Source organism: Protopterus annectens, chromosome 13.part0 (assembly GCF_019279795.1).
Source record: "Protopterus annectens isolate FY-2018-M chromosome 13.part0, PAN1.0, whole genome shotgun sequence".
NCBI lineage: Eukaryota > Metazoa > Chordata > Ceratodontiformes > Protopteridae > Protopterus > Protopterus annectens.
Window position 1 is genome coordinate 895,600,213 of NC_056747.1, and position 19,067 is coordinate 895,619,279.

The 19,067-nt window shown below is 37.3% G+C and overlaps 1 protein-coding gene across 7 annotated transcripts in view; it reads left to right on the top strand.

The window, feature by feature from the left end:
• The window catches only part of KSR1 (kinase suppressor of ras 1), a 1,687,803-nt gene that overhangs the window by 1,141,064 nt on the left and 527,672 nt on the right, over nucleotides 1-19,067 (top strand). For all 7 annotated transcript variants that reach the window (XM_044054644.1, XM_044054643.1, XM_044054646.1 and 4 more), the window contains exon 10: nucleotides 16,876-17,044. In XM_044054644.1, coding sequence (XP_043910579.1) covers nucleotides 16,876-17,044 — 169 coding nt within the window. The remainder of the gene's footprint in view (nucleotides 1-16,875; nucleotides 17,045-19,067) is intronic.

Below are 19,067 nucleotides of genomic sequence, written 5' to 3' on the forward strand. Positions count from 1 at the left end.
GAGGAGAAAGGACAGAGCTCATTCTGCTGGTGCTCTCCTAGTCCAGCGCTGCCTGGTTTTCAGCTATTGTGCCTTCGATGTTTTCCAGGAGTAATCCAATTCATCAAGAGCTGCACTGCTGTTGCAGGACAAACAGCTTCATCTCAAGCACTAGTGTCCTAGTTAGCCCCTTCTTTCCACTGGATTTTCCCATTTCAATTTCAGAAGTGACTTGAATCTGTCAGGAAACTGTCTACTAGATTCATGTGTGTTGCCACATGATTAATAACTATCCCTTTCTTTCTCATTCAGTGAAATTAGCTATATCTGTTATCCGTGTGATTCGGCTCTTCCATGTGAAGTTACACTTTTCAGACATTTTGGCGGATCACGATCTGATGGAAGGCAGAACTGTTTCTGTGATTTGCAGATTAAGCAACTCTTGAATTGATTCATCAGTTTCCTGCTTTGTGTTAAGAACCCTTTTCCTCCTTGAGAACTGAACTTTATGTAAGTCATACTTACCATATCCATTTGCCTTTTAAGCCAGGCACCTTGGCATTCTCAACATCATATCTTGTATGAATCTTTTCCCAGTAATAATTATGTTTGACGTTTGGATTTCTAATTTTTAAGCTTTGATTTCTAGGAAATGTGACTGGGTGTTGCTTGAGGCTTGGGTGGTAAAAATGAGGATTCTCAGTTTGTCCTTAAAAATGCATTTGAAGTAAAGGTTTGCCAATCCATTCATATCTGTCTTCCTCTCTGTTTGTGGGGTCAGAAAGCAGGGTGAAGCTCATCTTTTGTACCTTGGACACATACCAGAACTTGCAGTTCTATCTTCATGGGGTGCAAAAGACCAAGAAAATTCAGAGGCTCAATGTGTCAAAAATAAAATTACAAGGTCATAGCCCTAATGTTGGGCCTTCAAGGATCCATTTGCATCCATGAGTTCAAATTTGAATTTGCCATCAGAGATATCAAGTGTACTTTTGAATTATATCAAATTGAGGGTTTCACTTACTTCTCTAGGAACCCTGTTTTAGGTTTTAGCTACCGTCTTCTCGTGAAACATTTTATTTTTTATGCCAGAATTTGGCACCTCTGTTTGTAGTAGTAACTGACAGTGTTGACATTGTGTTGTAAGATGTTACTGGACCTGAACGCTTGTATTTATTCTTCAGTGTTTGACCCATAATAAACTGAATATAGCCTGGCTCAGAGGCAGATAAAGTTAGAGCCTTCACTCTGTCCCAGATGACTGGGGTTCCATTGTCAGCTGCAGCACTAGAAGAGCCAGGCAAGAAGGTGCATATTCGGGTGCAGACTGGGCAGTGTAATCACCCTGTTGGACACTGGGGAAATCATCACTCATTTAGGGGAGAGGCAAGGTGGCTTGGAGGGAGTGCCCCTTGCAGAAGTGATACAATGTTCTATGCTATCAACCCATTACACACTCCTCCATAATGATTCACCAGGTGCATGCTGATAAGATTGGAGGAAAAAAAACCCTTGAGCCACTACTAATGGATGTCTGATTGCTGTCCCCTCCTGATAAATTCTTTCTTCAGTGATGCGGAAAGAATGTGGAGATTGTCAGGGAGAGGGTTGATACAGACAGACAGTACAAGCAAAGAGTGCAAAACGACAACAATAATAATATCAGATGTAAATGTTTTGGTTTTAAGCGTTCAAGATATGATAGCAGCCACATCGAATCCTCCATCCTGTTGAATGTGCTCTGGAAACTTTCTGTTCTGTTTATATCCTGAACAGAATATCTGCAAAAAGTAGAGCCCTAGTCAGTGATTGAACATGTAATAGTGCGGTGTAATGGTAGCAGCACTTCTGTTAGACATGAAGTAATAGTTTTCAAAGTGAGCCAGCTGTTTGTCTTTGCTCCAGGTAAGAAAGGTTTGGGCATTTTGTAAAGATACTGTGTCCGGACAGATTACTAACTGTGGTGTCTTTGTGATTTTTTTCTACCACTCACTACCAGGTAACATGTCATTCCCCATGCACCAGGATAAGATCTGACCTCAGTCAGAGGAGCCATAATGATAGCAGCTGTCAGGGGCTGCTCAGGTTTTTGTTGTTCAGACCCCTAACCACACTGTGCATGTAGGTTTCTGCACACATTGGGCATCAGTGAGTGATGTAACCTGCAGGACAGTTCTGCCTTCCTAAGGCAGTTCCCCTGTGGGGTTTCCTTTCTCCTTCAGGAATCCTTTTCCCACACCCTCCTGTCATGCAGGCAAGCCAGCAAAGTTGTTTAGGTCCTCTCCTCCTCCTCCATGCTAGCTCCAACAAGCACCTGAGCTGCTAAATGAACTTGGATCACTTTGGTTGTAGTCAGGGCTTTATCCCTGAACACCAGCAGAGCTAGCTAACTGTGGTGCTTGTTGCCATTAGAAGGGTAACAGACCATTATTCATTTCCATTAGGGGTGGAAGTTACTTGTGGTCACTTCTGGAATTTTCACATGGTTGACATTTGCATTATGGAACTTATTTTTCAATGCACACTTTCACCAAGTTATGTCCTTTGTCATGTTTGTACTTTTTGGCTTCTGCTTTCTGCTTTGAGATATAGAGTACTGTTTGGGATTCTATGCAAGTGTCCATCCACTTCAAAAGGCTCTTCAAAGTAAAATGTATTAGAAATGCAAGTGCTTATGTAAGCAATATTACCCTCCAGAGTGTGCGTTAATGTGTAATTAATGCTCGCCCAGGGGTATTATGAGGCCCGATGCCACAAGCGGAGGGTCTCTGCACCCCTGGATGGGCATTAATTACATATTAACACACACCCTGGAGGGCATTATTGCACTTAGAGAATGAGTTATCTGTAAACTTGTTGTGTTTTGTTTACTTATTTTTTTTAAGTACTATATTAGTTTTTTAATATATTTTTGATGTAAAATAGTTCCTTCTCCTAATGTTTCAAACTTTCTGTAGTATATGTTAATGCTGTTGGAGGAAGCATTTTATATCAAAAATATATACAAAAATAATAAAGTACTTAAAAAGATAAATAAGTGACTAAAACACAACAATTTTACAGAGATCCCATTTTCTCTGTCAGTGTCATCTGTCAGTATCATACAGTCACTTCTGCTTTCATACATGCATTCACCCACACAAGACCACGTTCACTGTCTCCCAATCTCCCTCTCTCACAGACAGTCACTTCTGCTTTCATACACACATTCACTCACGCAAGATCTCTGTATCTCAAACACACAGTCTCCTCTGATTTCATACATGCATTCACTCACGCAAGATCTCTGTATCTCAAACACACAGTCTCCTCTGATTTCATGCATGCATTCACTCATGCAAGATCTCTGTATCTCAAACACACAGCCTCCTCTGATTTCATACATGCATTCACTCACGCAAGATCTCTGTATCTCAAACACACAGTCTCCTCTGATTTCATACATGCATTCACTCACGCAAGATCTCTGTATCTCAAACACACAGTCTCCTCTGATTTCATACATGCATTCACTTGCACATGATCACCTCTCTTCCTTTGCATTGTTTTTATGTCACTTATGCCTTGCTTTTCTTTGTTGATTTGGCAAAATATTTTACTCAAGAGTTTGTGTCATACTGTAAGCATGGTGTATGTTAGTTTAAGGGTAAAATGGGTTTCCTAAGAGAGTCACCAGCAAGTGATCTTGTGACCCACAAATTTGCCAAAAACATATCCATTTCCAGTGGTGTTTGTTTGGGCCAGAGCAATGCATTAAATGCCTTTCACTGCACTTTATTAGTAAAGACTTTAGTTAGGAAACTAATAATCTTGTAGCATTTATACAACATAAAAAAATCTGCAGGATAATTCTTCTCCTTCTTCCTTGGACTCCTATACTATCTAAATCTATAAGGAGGAAACCTGAAGTCAGAGAAAGAAGAAAAAAGATCTCTGGAATATCATGACATTAGGAAAAGTAGGAATAAGGAGATAATGATCCAATGTACTCTTATCAGACGCCTTTCTCTGTGCCTTATGATGCACACAATAGTTGTAAGGGTTCTTAATCTTCAAGATCCCCTTCAGAAGACAGGTCATTTGAAAAAATATTTTTAAGTAGTTTGGCAGTAAAAGCTTTTATTTCCTAAACAAATTTGTGTAAAAAACTTCTAAAACTAGATCAGCTGTACCATATTTTACTGACTGCTATCAGGATACCATACTAGTGACATGTTTTATACAGTGTTTGAGTATAGTTACTTATAAAAAAATGGCAGCTGATATGGCTTCTGCTGAACTAGATACCTGTAAAGGTCCAGGCATTACCCCTGCAGTGAAGTCTTAACCCTTAGTTAAGAAAAGGAAGACATTTGATAGATGTGGGTAAAACATGTACATTAGCCATCCTGGGTATCAGAGCTATAAAATTAGCAAGCCTGTGTGGTACAGTAACATTTAAGTATTTGTAAAGCGGATTACTAATTTGACTAAGGAAAATTATGATACCTGTCTCATGGAGAAGCTATGATAACTGAGTCATACAGTGATAATGTTGGATCGCATATGGTTAAATGGGATATTACTTGTTTTCTAGCTGTTGCATTTGATGCTGTTATAAGAAGGCATGAGGATAAGAATTATCTTTTTCCAGATGGTGTAGACACCATAACTGTACATGCATTTCGTAAAGTTTTCCGCTTTGGGATACCATCTCAGAACGTTCTGAAGTATTTGAAGGAAAGGAGAAAACAATACAACACATTAAGTAAATGTTTCACCCTTCATGGAAGAGAAATTTTCTCTCAAATAATTACCATCCTTAAGGAAGGAGATCTGCCAGCAGCTTGATCAAAACAACAAGTAGTTTCACAGAAACCAGTAGATGTACAGGAAGAGGATGCAACAGCATCAGCAACAACAAACCATTGCCCCTTTTCAGCAGGACAACAACTTCCTCACCCACTCTTAAGATAAGGTTTCATCATTACTTGCTGCCTGTGCAGCTCAAGTGGGAGGCAGATTTTCCCTTTGCACAGATCACTGACATCTGATAACATCAGACCAGTGGTACAGACATCAAACCAACACATTCTGCATTTTTAGCAACTAAACATATTCCCTCAACCTACAGATGTCAGATCCAGTTCTGTTCAATGACGAGGCTGTTAGGAGCAGTTTTGAATACAAAAACATGTATTACTACCTCCCGTCAAGATGTTATTCACATGATAATGCATTTTTCACTCTAATTAATCCAGAATATTCATGAAGATACTGGGATTCATGTCAACTTTGTCATAGTCCTTTGACAAGGCTTCATATTTATTTATTATTTTATTTTTGTTTCCCAAGTTTGTCAAACTGGGTTTAGCTAAAAACAACTCTCAGCAGATGCCCAGGGAGAACAGCTCCAACATATGTCATCATTTGGATGAGACATTACCCCAAGACCTTACTTGCTTGAGTTGGTGGTAGTTTGATGGATGTAAAAGATCCCATGGCACTTATCGAAAACAGTAGGGGTTCTTGATTTTTTTATTTTTAGTAATGTACAATACTATTTACAAGCTTACAAATTTATACAGTATGCAAATTAATGTTCCTTTCCTTTATTGTCATACAATCATATATATCTTTCTTTTCATTATTATGTTAAACTTCTGTCTTCATTATTTTACTTGACACCCACTCCTTTTTCTACAACCGCCATCTAATTTTTCTTAAAATTACTGCTAGTCTCTATTTACCATTAAACATATCATTTACCCTTTCATTCCAAATGGTCCACACAGTATAAAATCTTTTATCTGTTTATTTTACTAACATATTCCTTATTGTATGGCTATAATATCCATATTTGTTTCCTTTATCTCCTTTATATTTCCGAGAAATTTTCAATACTTATACATTGTAAAAAAACATGTTCTGTAGTTTCTTTTTACTACAATGTATATAAACTGTTTCGCAGATTTTTTTTATATGCCATAGTTCCCTTTGTTAGTAACTTATTAATCACTAATTTGCATAAAAAATCTTGACATTCTACTAACTTATTACACTGTGCTTTTCATCCTTTTATAGCTTTAACTTTTTCATGCAGTAGTTCATCCCAAGGATTAACATAATATTGTTTAATGATATTTTTATAGTACACATACATCTCATTTTCTGTTTCATCAGTTTTTATTCTCCATAAATGTTTTTTTTCTTGATAGCATCTCATTACTTTAGTTAAGTATACTTTTTCTCTTTTGATTGTTTTTAACATATGCCAGTGCCACTTATATTTGTACTTTAGTTCAATTTTATCATATATCCAAAACAAAATTTTATGCAAATTCAAAAAAGCAACATAAACGGGTTTATTAATCCTAAACCTCCATCTTCCTTGTCCTTGTATGACTCCTCTCTTCACTGGATTCAATCTTGAACCCCCATATAAAAGAAAAAAAATACATGTAGTATTTCTTTTTCATAGATTGTCAGCATATAAATACTAGCTAAATAAACAACATTTCCTTGTGCAACAGAATTAATCGAATAAACCTTTTTATTAAACAATAGCTTATATGTTTTTGAAAAATAGCAAAGCTCTTTTATTTCATCTAGTACCCTATTCCATTGTTCCTCACTTACATTTTTACCCCCAAGTCTCATTCCTAACACAGCTAACACAGAGATTTGTTTCACTGAGAATGATATTCCTCATGCCTTTACTGTATCACCCAGTCCTTTACTTTTTTCATTGTTTGTAGTTATTCCTATTATATTTAAACATTGATGTATATAACTTCTTTCATCCAGACTTTGTTTCTTCTAATTAATGTAATATTTATCTGCATAAGTAAACATTACTGGAATTTTTATCCCTTCATTAGTAATATGTGTAGCACATCTCATGTGCAAATTTACATCTCTGACTAATACATTAATAACTAATACAAATAATACACTACTCGTAGGACATCTCTGATGTATGCCATTCTTTGTACCGATTTCTTTGCTGAACCATCCATTCACTAAAATTCTTAATTTATTTTTATTACATGCAGAACAGCATACATTCTTAACTTTTTGCTAATGTTATACTATTTAATAATTGTGCACAAAAATCAAATTTACTGTATCAAAAGCTTTACTTTAATCTCCTGTAATGATCTTGGTCTTATCAGTCTTGTTTATAATATTATCTACAATTTCCCTTACTATGAATAATAATTCCTGTCATCCTTTTCCCTTTGAACTATATATGTGATCTTCTGTAATACTTTTCATTTTACTTTCCACACTCTTCTGAATTTTTTTCTTAAAAATCGTATACTCTGTATTGTTCAGTACTATAGATATCCAATTTTTCAATTTTATTTTTATCTTCCATTTTCCATACGAATACAAGTATACCACTGCATAAATCTTTATACAGAAAACATTCACTTAACCATTCATTCATAACTTTTAAGATGTACTTTTCTGCCAATCCCATAAAATGTTTATAAAATTGGTATCATATTCCATCTGATCCTGAAACTGACTATAAATTAACATGTCTAAGTACCTTATCTAATTTCTTTAAGGAGATCTCGTTTTCCCATTCCTTATTTTCTTGTTATGTCAGTTTGTAGCATGTTCTTTTTTTGTACTTTCTTTCTATCTTGAAACATTTTCTTTACAATAATTTATTACGATATTCATAATTTATTCCTGCCGCGGTGGTGCAGCGGTAGCGTTGTTGCTTCACAGCAAGAGGTTCTCCCGTTCGATTCTCGGCTGGAGCGCCTTCTGTGTGGAGTCTGCATGTCCTCCCCGCGGTCAAGTGGTGTTTGAAAGACATGCATAGAATGGGCGTGCCTTCATTGAAGGTTGGGCATCAAGCTGGCACCTCGGCACCTATAAAAAAATCTACTGCCAATCATTAGCGGACTGGAGTTCCACTGTGACGACCCCTAACCGGGAAAAGCCGAAAGAAAAACAACAACATTCATAATTTATTCCTGTGATCTTCTTATCCCTCCTCTATCATTTTACATTTCTTTCGTTATACTAGTGTTCTGTTTGACTGTCCTTCTCAAATAAGTTGATATTTCTTTTTACCTTGTTAATAATAACAATTCTTTAATTTTCTCTTGACTCTTTTTATAAGTTCTCTGTTCTGTCATGTAATATTCTCTGTCATTCCTTTCCAAATCTTTTAGTGCATCCATATACATTATTTTATAATTTCTTTTTTTTCTACTTTTCTTGCACCTGACTGCCATTCTAAAAAAAAACATTTATTATGTTTTTTTTCTTTCAAAATCAACCAGCTACAGCTCAGACCAGTTTTAATTATAGACTCTAGTGGAAATGTGATCTTTCTATAAATGCATCCATTTTCATCCCATAATTTCTCATTCATTCTTTTTCCCAATCTGATATACTCTTTATTTTTTTTGTATTTCTATCAATATGGGTGAGTGATCTAAAAAACCTGTTGCAAACATCTTTCCCTAAGCTACATTTAAACCTTTTGATATAATAACATAATCTATTTGTCTTATGTATAACTCGACTATATCTCCACAAATTAGTATTCCAGTTCTTTAAATTGCCACATTTTATAACTTCAAACTTTTTCTTTCTCATTTTCTCTCTTCTTCTTTTTCCTCTCAAATTGCAATTAAAATCTCCACTTAATATTATATTCATAATAATTACTACATAATCCAGAATTTTATAAAGTAAATTTTCCCTTTCTTTACTTGCAACATAGGCACACAGTGCTGTAATTCTGGGTACCTGATTATGCCATTTGAGATCTGCAACAGTTAATCTTCCCATTGTTGTCAATGTTATGTTCACTATTTTCACTGACCTTCTACAAAGTACAAGTAAGCCTGAATATCGTTTCTTTCCTAGGTTCCATATTGTATCTCCTCCCCAAAGTTTTTGTTTGTAGTCTCTCTTCTTGTGTCAAAAATGTTACATCTTTCAATATTACTACGTCAGTGTCACAAGTACTACACCAATTTAGGATGCCCATTCTTCTACTTATATTTTTGATAATATTTACATTTAGTGAAAGCACACTAATGTTGTCATTATGCGTGTTGTAGCTTACCAAAAATGGTGCAAGTTTGAAGTGTTTATCTCATTTGCATTATCTGTTTTTCTTTCTTTTTTTCTTTTGCACTTATACCCTTAAACTTTATTTTTGTTTCTCATATTCTTTTGCCAATATAATTATTTTTACCTTTCACTATTTTCCAGTTTATATCTTCCTCGTCACTTATTTCATAACCTTTTCTATATTATCTTCTGTTTAATTTTTCTTTTTATCCTGGTCTTGCTTTTCTACTTCTACTTCATATTTTATTGGGACTGTTTCTTCTCTTTGTGTACTGTCCTCACTTTTGTTTTCTTCTTCATCTTTTTTTTCTCTAAATTACAATCCATCCATAAATGTCCAATTTTGTTACATGTCTAACATTTCAATTCACAATGTTTTGCATTATGACCTGTTTCTCCACAAATATAACATTTCCTCTTATAATAGTTACTTATCAAATGATCATCTTTTCCACAGGTAAAAAACAAAACATGTTTTTGGTTGTCCCCAATATTTTACAGCACTTCCATTTTCAGTACAATATGACAACCCCATCCCCTAATCCATAATTCTCTGTTATCATAGACTTTGCTAATGTCCATAACTGCTTTACAAAGTTTGCTTAAATATCTCTGTAAAGTCTTTTTCAGCTTCAGTTTGAAATTAAACATGTATTTTCTTTTTGGTTTCTCTGTAAAATGCTTTAGCCATGTAAGAATTCCATGGATTACAGTTCTTTTTCTTCTCATACACCCCCCCCAAAAAAAAACAAACTTTACAGAGCAGAACCTGTCTCAAAAATAATGCCACAAAATGTCTATTAATGAATAAGAATAAAAGTTCTTACCTCTTGAGCCTTCACTCCCTAAGAGACCATTAAGTTATTTCAATTGTCATACCTGTCCACTTCTTTTTCTTCTTTGATCTGAAGTATCATCATCAATTTCCTTTGATTGTTGACATTTCCTTACCTCTGTTCATCTCTTATCAGTTTCTCTGCAGTTTCTTTAACAGTCTCAACATGATTTCTTTGTTTGGCAGTCTTCTTTCAAAATAGCTTCCGTTTCTTCTATTTGAATTTTGTCCTTAATTTCTCCCCAGAAACATATTTTCCATTCTCCAACAACAATTCTCCTAAAATATCCTGCAACTCTCCCAGCTGGAGGGTTGTAATAACACATCCATCATTGTTTTGTATGTTTGCTTCCGATGAAGTAAATAAATTCTGCTAAAACAGTTTTCAGAATCTTCTAGAGCTTCAGACACTGCACCAGCATTCACCTTTGTATTATCTACCATTTTAGGGTGCTCTTCTCCCAGCTGCCACTGCTCTAGAAACAGAACAAGCACTCTCCTAATGAGTAGGGGTAGTTCCCTGTTACCATGGCCAAATTTCTGAAAGTAGTATAAGTGCCACCTCTGGTCTTCACTGAAAAGAAGCCACCACTGTTGTGGGACTAACTCGGTCAAAAAAAGATAACAATCAATAAATAAATAAAAACTATTACTAACATTTTAAACAGACATTTAAACATTTTCATGCACTGACATTAAATAATATACATTAACAATTATACTTAACATTTGCTAATTATATTGCAATTCATATGAAATAAAGGAAACTATTACAGTATAAAATATAGTTTACATTTAGTAGATGTTAAATATTGAACAATTGAAGAGCTGCATTAGTGGGTTTACCAAACAGATCATACTTCTTGTGATTAGAGATTCAAAGGAATGGAAGCTAGGGAAGGATCTTGGTAGGACAGAAAATGTTAATATTGTAGTTGAGTCGGGGTATTAATCAGGTTCAGAAATGATTGCATATGGCTAATAATCATTTTTATTTTAGAAGTATAGTGGTGGGGTGGTGATCAGTATCACAAAAGTATGTATATGGTTGGGAGATGGTAGTAACTATTCAGGTATACGTGAAACCTGGTTGTGGGGTATAGGACTCTGAGTGAAGAAAGATGGTTTGAAGATACAGCAAGCTGAATATTACAGTGGCATTTATCTTGATAAAAATACAGTGGTGTTTGGGACATTTGATGATTCAGAAGAACCAGCTAATAGACTGCAGTCTCTTCTGACTTCTTTGGTCAAGGCTTTACAGGGATGGCTTCATTAGCCAACAGTGAAATTAACCCTTCCAATGCTTCTTCCTGTCACAAGTAGGTTGTTCATAGGTTCATAGGTAGGTACTAGGCTATCGGCCCTGGGGCCTGTACAAGCCCAGCCAAAAAGGTACCCTGGCTTTTGCCACCCAAGAAAATTATTTTCCTGTGCCACTGTCGAGCAGAGCCACAGAGGTAATCCCCGGGGTGAATTTCCTATTTCCCATCCAATCATCAAGATTTTTCTTGAAGAGTGCTAATGAGGAGCTTTGTTTGATATAGATAGGTAGTTTATTCCAGAGTATGGGAAGTCTCTGGGACAGGAATCTATCCCTCCATCATGTTCTGTTTATTGTGGTGACAAGTTTTAGGTCCCTAGAGCATGTAGCTCGGCGGGATTGGGATTTCTTTAAGTGGAGCATGTCCAACAACTCTGGGTTTGACATAGCTTTGTATGTTAGGCAGAGATCACCTCTGAGAAGGCGATATGCAATGGGTAAAGCTGGAGTTTTTTGAGACAGTCTGCATAGGGCATCTGTTTGAGGCTGGTAATCCTCTTTGTGAGGTATTTCTGCATCCTTTCCAGTTGTTGTAGATGTCTTGTGAGGTACATACCAGAAGGGGTGTTGTACTCTATAATGGGTCTAATGAGTGGTGAGTAGTGGGGAACAATGACCTCTCTTTTTCTGGATGAGAAACCTTTTGTGATGAGGTGTGCCACGTAGAAGGATTTCCTGACTACGGTGGCGATGTGATTATCAAAGGATAGACTACTGTCCACCTGTGTCCCAAGGTCTTTTATCACACTTTCGGTGTTAAGTATACTACCGCCTATGTTGTAGTTCATGGGTACAGAGTTTTTACCAAAGGGGATGACAGTACACTTTTTGGCATTGAGCTTGAGGCCAAGGCTTTGACGCCAGGCATCTGTGTCAGTGAGGCCCTTTTGTAGGATGTTCACATTGTTAGGAGTTTCGATTATGGCTCCTAGTTTGCTCCTAGTTGTTAATGACAAACACCTCAGATTTTGCTGTGTGTCTCCATTTTCAAGAGCTTCAGTGGCCTGGAGACTTCTTTACCTATCTCCGAGGAAGACTGTATCAATTTAAGCACAGTGTTAGTGATTCTTATGTCACATAAGTCCTTCACTACAGCCATTTATCCAGGGACCATGCAGATGAGAAGAGACAATAATGTGGTGATGTGTTACACAAACAAGAGGGGAAACTCACTTTTATCAGCATTGTAGGTTGGCACTTGGCAATGATTATTTGAGAACAGGCAATCCTGTAAAAGCTAATTTTATGAGCAGTCTGCATCACAAGCCAGCAAAGCAACACAGCAGGTGCCGTAATCAGGAAAAGATCAATCAGTTTCTCACAAGTGGACTCTGGACTGGGGTCTGTTCCCAGACATAGTAAAATAGTGGGGCTGTCTACAGGTACATCTGCTTGCTTCATGTCCATATAATTAGCTTTCAGTGTTCAGCTGTAGACTGCCTTATCTTGCTTTTTCCTGTACCAAAGGCAACAAACATTTTTTTTTATTTCCTTGAAATCAGAGCCTCCTATATGCCTTCTTTCTACCCTGTCTGAAACTAACTCTATACCATCAAGTGTTGTATCTGAAAGCGGACTACATTTTTTATTTTGTGTATAAAAATGCATTAATGTAGCTAGTACTTCAGTTGCCAAGTATTATGTTGACTGGTATCTTCATTTAGTCAAGGTTAACTTGCTAATCCATTACAGTATCTTTCATCCTTATCTTTTTACCTGTGGAACTTCCGGTAGTTACATATGCAGTTTGAATTTATAAGTACATCTTGAAGGTATTTGTACATGTAAAACCTAAATATTCACTAGCTCCACACTTATGCATTTTGTATTAGAAAAGCTGACTACTACTCTTTGAAAGATATTTCTACTTGCCTGAAATGTCTGCGCTCAAAAACTTTTTAATGCCTGGTTTCTGAATTACAGATGCTTGTATGAGATCTATATTGTGTTCCACAAGGAACTAGTTAGTATCTTTAAGAACAAATCCTTCTTTTATGCCTAAGATGGCCTCTGAGTAAATCATGAAGTGATCTGGTCAGCTTCCAGTTTTTTGTTATAAGCTGGAATACAAAGAGGGAATAATTTTGCACTTATAGGTTCATAGGTATTTACTAGGCTAAGGACCACAAGGGCCCTTTTAAGCCTAGCCATGCATCCCAAATCTCTGACAAGTTCTGATGCCTTTGATAAGTGTACGCAGCGACCTGGGAGATGAACCATTTACAAGCTGCATGTGTCCATTAAAGACAGAGATGGCAAACCAGACATGAATCTCATGTTCCCCAAGTTATACTTGGATTGGGTTAGGGAAGAACTCTGCATCACATGGATGGGGAGCCTGTTCCAGAGAAAGGATAGTCTCTGGGATACATACCTGTCTGTCCAGCAGGTCCTATTTATGTCACAGGCAAGGTTTAAGTCTTTAGAATGGGTAATTATGGTGCTGTTCGTTTTTCAGATATGCAGGAGGTCCATAAGAGTGGAGTCTGATAATGCCTTGTGTGTCAGGCATAGATCTCCCCTCAACAGCTGCCTGTAGGAGATAAAACACAGAAATAGAGCCTTGATGCTGAATGCATTGGACATGTTACTTGCACCCTGTATTCTTTTAGTGAGGAACCTCTGTGGACATTCCAGTTGTTGGATATGCCCGGTTAGGGACATGCCAACGAGGGTGTTGTACTCAATGATAGGTCTGATGAATGCTGACCATAGTAGAACAATGACTTCCTTGGACCTAGATGTCCTGCCTTTGTTTAGAAGTTGCACAGTGTAGCATGATTTTCTCACTACTGTAGGCATGTGATGGTCAAAGGCTAGATGACTGTCTGTGTGTGTCTTCAAGTCCATGACTACTGTGTCAACTCTTAGGGGTACATTGTCAATATGTTAGTTACCAGGGGTGGATGACTTCCCTAAGGGTAGTATTATGCACCAGTCGTTTGTCTGTGTCAGCCCTTCCTGGATAACATTTGTATCTGTGGACGATTCAGTGACAGTTCCTAATTTGCAATTATCTGCAAATTTAGTCAGCCAGAGACCATTGACATTGGCCTTCAGAGAGGTAAATGCCAAAAAGCAACAGTTTTAGGACTGATCCCTGAGGGACTCTGCTTGTGACTGGCCTCTTTATAGAGGTGGACTCCCCAGTTCGAACTTCCTGGGTCCTGTCTGTGAGCCAGCTGGCTGTTCACCAGGTGATATAAGGGTTTGTACCTAACCTCTTAAGTTTGTCAACAATGCTGGAGTCGGGAATTGTGTGAAATGCATTGGCCAGCTCAAGGTTGGCAGTATGAACCATTTGGTCCTCATCCATTGCTTTGGTGACCTTCTCAAAGAACTCCACCAGGCTGAGTAGGCATGACTTACCCTTGATGAAACCAAATTGGGTTGGGTCCAGTGTCTTGGAGGTTTCCTATGTCATTATTGATCATTTCCATGATAATTGTTTCCAAGGTTTTGCATATGACACTAGTGAGGCTTATGGGTCTGTAGTTTCCAGGGTCTGTAGGTGGCTCACCTTTGTGCAGAGGGATGACTGTTGCTGTTCTCCATCCACTCCATGGATATTCAGAGGGCTCTGAAATATTTTGCACAAAAGAGAAAACCATGATAGAGTAACAAAGTGTTTTCCTTTTATGAAGGGAAACAGAGCCATCCAGTAATAAAACAGACCTTTCCCACATGGTTAGCTAATTTCACTGTAATAAGTACACTTTGTCTTGAGCAGTTAGAACACTTTGTATCAGATCAGAAGCTGTCTTTGCAGTCTTCTTTAAGAATATTTCTGCTTAGAGTATCTGTGAGATTGCTATATGATTATCCACATACCGATTTCAGAATATTATAGATTTAATGTCCGGATCAAGGCACAACACTGTTTTTTGCATTCTTTCTTCTTTAGAGAATGTTTCTGTAAAAGTAAGTAATATTTGAGTTTACTTAAGTTTCCCTTGGTTCAGCCAGATTTTCCAAGATGTCCCTTTTCTTTCTTAAGGCTAATGCTTGCCCACTACTTATGTGAGTGTGTACATAGTTGGCATTAGACATCCAAGTAAATTCAGTGTTAGCCTGTGCTGTCTTCAGTTCTTCTCACTGTCACGTACCACTGGTTCCTCAGTGCACATCACAGTATCTCTGCTGAGTAGTTAATTTGTGCTAGCCTGCATTAGTTATCTTTCACTAAAAAACATATCAGTGAAAATGCAGGGTCATCATCTCAATTTCATATGAGTTAAGGTTCTGTTTTCTACCCTGAATCAATCAGTAGATGTGCTTGTAGTAGACTGCATCTAAATATTACAAGATCTAGTGCTTGTTTTTGACCAGAGCGTAAACTTCAGTATTATTGTATTTACCAGATGTTTAACAAAACAACAACTCTGAAGCATTTAAAATGTCTTATTTATACTTGATAGAGAAATTTTGAAATCTGTTGAACCACTCTGAAAAGAAAGAGTTCAGTGTATAAAAATACAGAGAGAGAGAGAGAAAGGAGAGGGGTTAAAAAGGTGAGATCAGAAAAACCTAATTCTGGGAAATTAAGAGAGGCCATTATTAAATGTAGTCAGAAAAGCAAGTCCTCTGATAGGTTTACAGAGCAGGGTACATCCAGTTCCGTGACCCCGTCCAAAACAGGTATCTAAAAGCCAGTCATAAAGCATGCAAAGTGCAGTTTCCATCACCTGTGCTTCAGTTTATTAAAATTAGCATAAATTATCACTGATGTCACTACCTTGTAAAAGCTCAAGAATTATATTAGTGATGCATGGATGTTCCTTCTGCTAAAGACATAGCCAGCCTTAGGCATAGGCCAACTAGGCGGCCTATGCCGCCTATGGTGCTATTCTAGCAGGGGAGCTTTTCCACTAATCTGGATGGTGTAGGTAGACCAGGATGGGCACAGGGTGATGGGGGCACCATAGAGACCTTTTGCTTAGGGCACCAGTTGACCAAAGGCTAGTCCAGGCTAAATAGGTTTTATCCCCTTCAGAGCCATCCACAGTCTTTGCCTTTTTTGTCTCCACTGGTTATTGACCAGAAATTATTTGCCAAAGAATATTTTAAATAATCTACAAAGCTGCTTAGCAAAAGCAGGGACCTACATTGCTTTCTCACCACCTCTGCCATGATAGTGTAGGTTTAGTTTTGTATTGAAGCCTGAGAACCTTTGTTGATATTGACAAGGCTTCTAGAAGGAAACATGGAATTAAAAATGAGCACTTCTCCTTTATCCTCGGGTGAAGATTAGGACTTTTTTCTATGGGCTAGATTTAATCTTCTGCATTATCTGACTTTCACCGTAAGGATATATCCTTGTAGTTCTCCCCAAGTGGACATAACATTTGCTTAGATGGTGAACTATTTGAGGATTTTTAAGAGGCTTACAAAAGACATCACTGTCCATAAAAAAGATAAAGGAAAGTGATGTGTGTGCTAAAGCAGAAGTGAATATCTTTCCATTGTTTCAGATTAAGATGTCATGGAGGTGAACTATCAATACCCATACACACGTATGTATACGTATGCACACATGCTAAAAAGTATGGGGTCTTTTTGTAGCCTACTAGTTTATTAAGTTTTAATGTTTGTATTTGCTTTCAAAAGACATCATCTTGGAATATGAAATTTTCCTTATTTATTACTGCAGGAACCTCAACCAGTAGTAATGCAGATAGACTCCAGCAGTAATCCATCTTCCACTACATCATCCACTCCATCATCTCCTGCTCCTTTCCCATCATCCAACCCCCCTAGTGCAACACCACCTCCAAACCCATCGCCTGTGGGACACAGAGATAACCGCTTCAATTTCCCAGGTATGTATAGACTGCAGTGTAATAAATCAGAACATGTACTCAGACAAAGATGTACCTGTCCTTATACTAAGTAAAGAATGAAGACATTTTAAACTTCTCATGTTTTCTCTTAAGCTGCTTTATCTGGATCTAAAAATTGCCATTTTCCTCATTCCAGGATTCTCAGCTGACATCAACTCAGAATGAGCCATGGATGTGATTTTGTAAGACTATGCCCTTATTATTTAAAACTGGAACAGGTGCCACAAAATTGGCCTAACTCCCAAAGTCCCTCACGGGTTGCAGTTTGAGTAAAATATTTTCACTCCTTATTGCATATAACATGGCTGTTGGTATCACAGAAATTTTCCTTAGCTTTCTTCCACGGTAATTTTAATTGCATTGTATCAGAATAATATGACTTGTTTTTAGGTTGAGATTCTGTATTGCTGCAGTTCACAGAATACTGTATTTATATCTTGAAAGTATTAAACAGTAGTGAGAAAATCAGAAACCTGGAGCATGTTAGTTCTTACAAATTGTTACTTTTAGATTGTTGGGCCCGCTTAACTTCCATGCACTGTGTGCTTTCATATGTATAAGATGACGACACACACAGGCTATTGGTTGTAGAGGGTGAGAGCAAGCTGCATCATAAACTGCGATCCGATGAGCATTTATTGAAGAGGAGAAGACATTGTATTGCTAAGTCTGTCAGTGGAAGTCTAATGTTCCTAAATACGACAAGTACATTAAGAAAACAATCCTACATCAGAGTTTCTTACAGAAACAACTTTTTTCAGCTTTTATAGTGTAGCAGTAGGTCAGGTAATTAATAAGTACAGTCACTATATATGCTTCTGATCTTGTGAAAGTCTTGTCGTTTTAGCTCATATATCTTTTATGATTCACATTGTTGACAATAATTCAAAAGTATGTTGGCCTGTTTTATTTTTAAGTGTTCTAGTAGTAAGCATGTTGCATGTTTCTCTCTCTCTCTCTACATATATATATATATATATATATATATATATATATATATATATATATATATATATAGATATAGATTACATACATGACAAAATCCGTATTTTGTATATATCAGCTACTGTATGAGTGGCAGTAGTGTGATGTTGCATTTGTCCAACATTAGGAAGTAGGTATCCTTCTTCAGTGAAGAGTTGTTAGTGTTGTGCACCTCATTTAGTTATGAAACATCACCTACATGGTAGCTACTTAACATCCATTCAATTTTAGTGATTTTTATGATGCAATTTCCGATTCGAGGCTAGCATTAGGTCATGCAGATTATATATAATATGTGTGTAGAAGTTTGCGTGTGTATATTCATTGTATGCGTTTGTTAAGTAAGTCCTTTTGGGACAAGTGCTCCAGGGCTGTCTGGTTAGGTGACCTGTTTTACAGTTGCTAAGTGTACATGTGGAGACTGACAGAAAAAGAACTCAGAACTACAGGATGAGGCTTGTTAGGAACTCTTAGCCTTAACTGTTTATGCTAAACTGACAGTTATAACTGCACTTAGATTCATCTTAATTGGACAGATCATGGCTAGCCTAGTGTTAAGATTTCATTTCATCAGTACCATACAAGTGCAAGGTAACTGCTAGTTAATTTCTTCTCTTTCAGTTAGCATTTGAGGGGTCAGACCAGGGAAGAATTTACAGTTACCCATCCATCCATTCGTAGGTTCATAGGAGGTTACGATTCTAACAGTCCTAGAGCCCTTACGAGTCTAATCATATTTATCCCAAATTGCCCCAGTTGTTGGTAGTTAGGTGAGTTAAGTTCCTAGAAGTAAGGGTCTATCATAGTTAATACCGACTTCCTCTGTCCAGGAGGGAAATGGGCATCACCCCAGGAGTGAATTTGCGGTCACCCATCCATTGATCTGGGTTGTGTTTGAAGACTGTCATGGAAGGGTATCAGTTTCACATGAATTGGAAGCTTGTTCCAGAGAAGTGGGCATCAATTGGGCATCTTTGGGAGCTGTATCTATCCCTCCAGCATGACATGTTCATGTCGT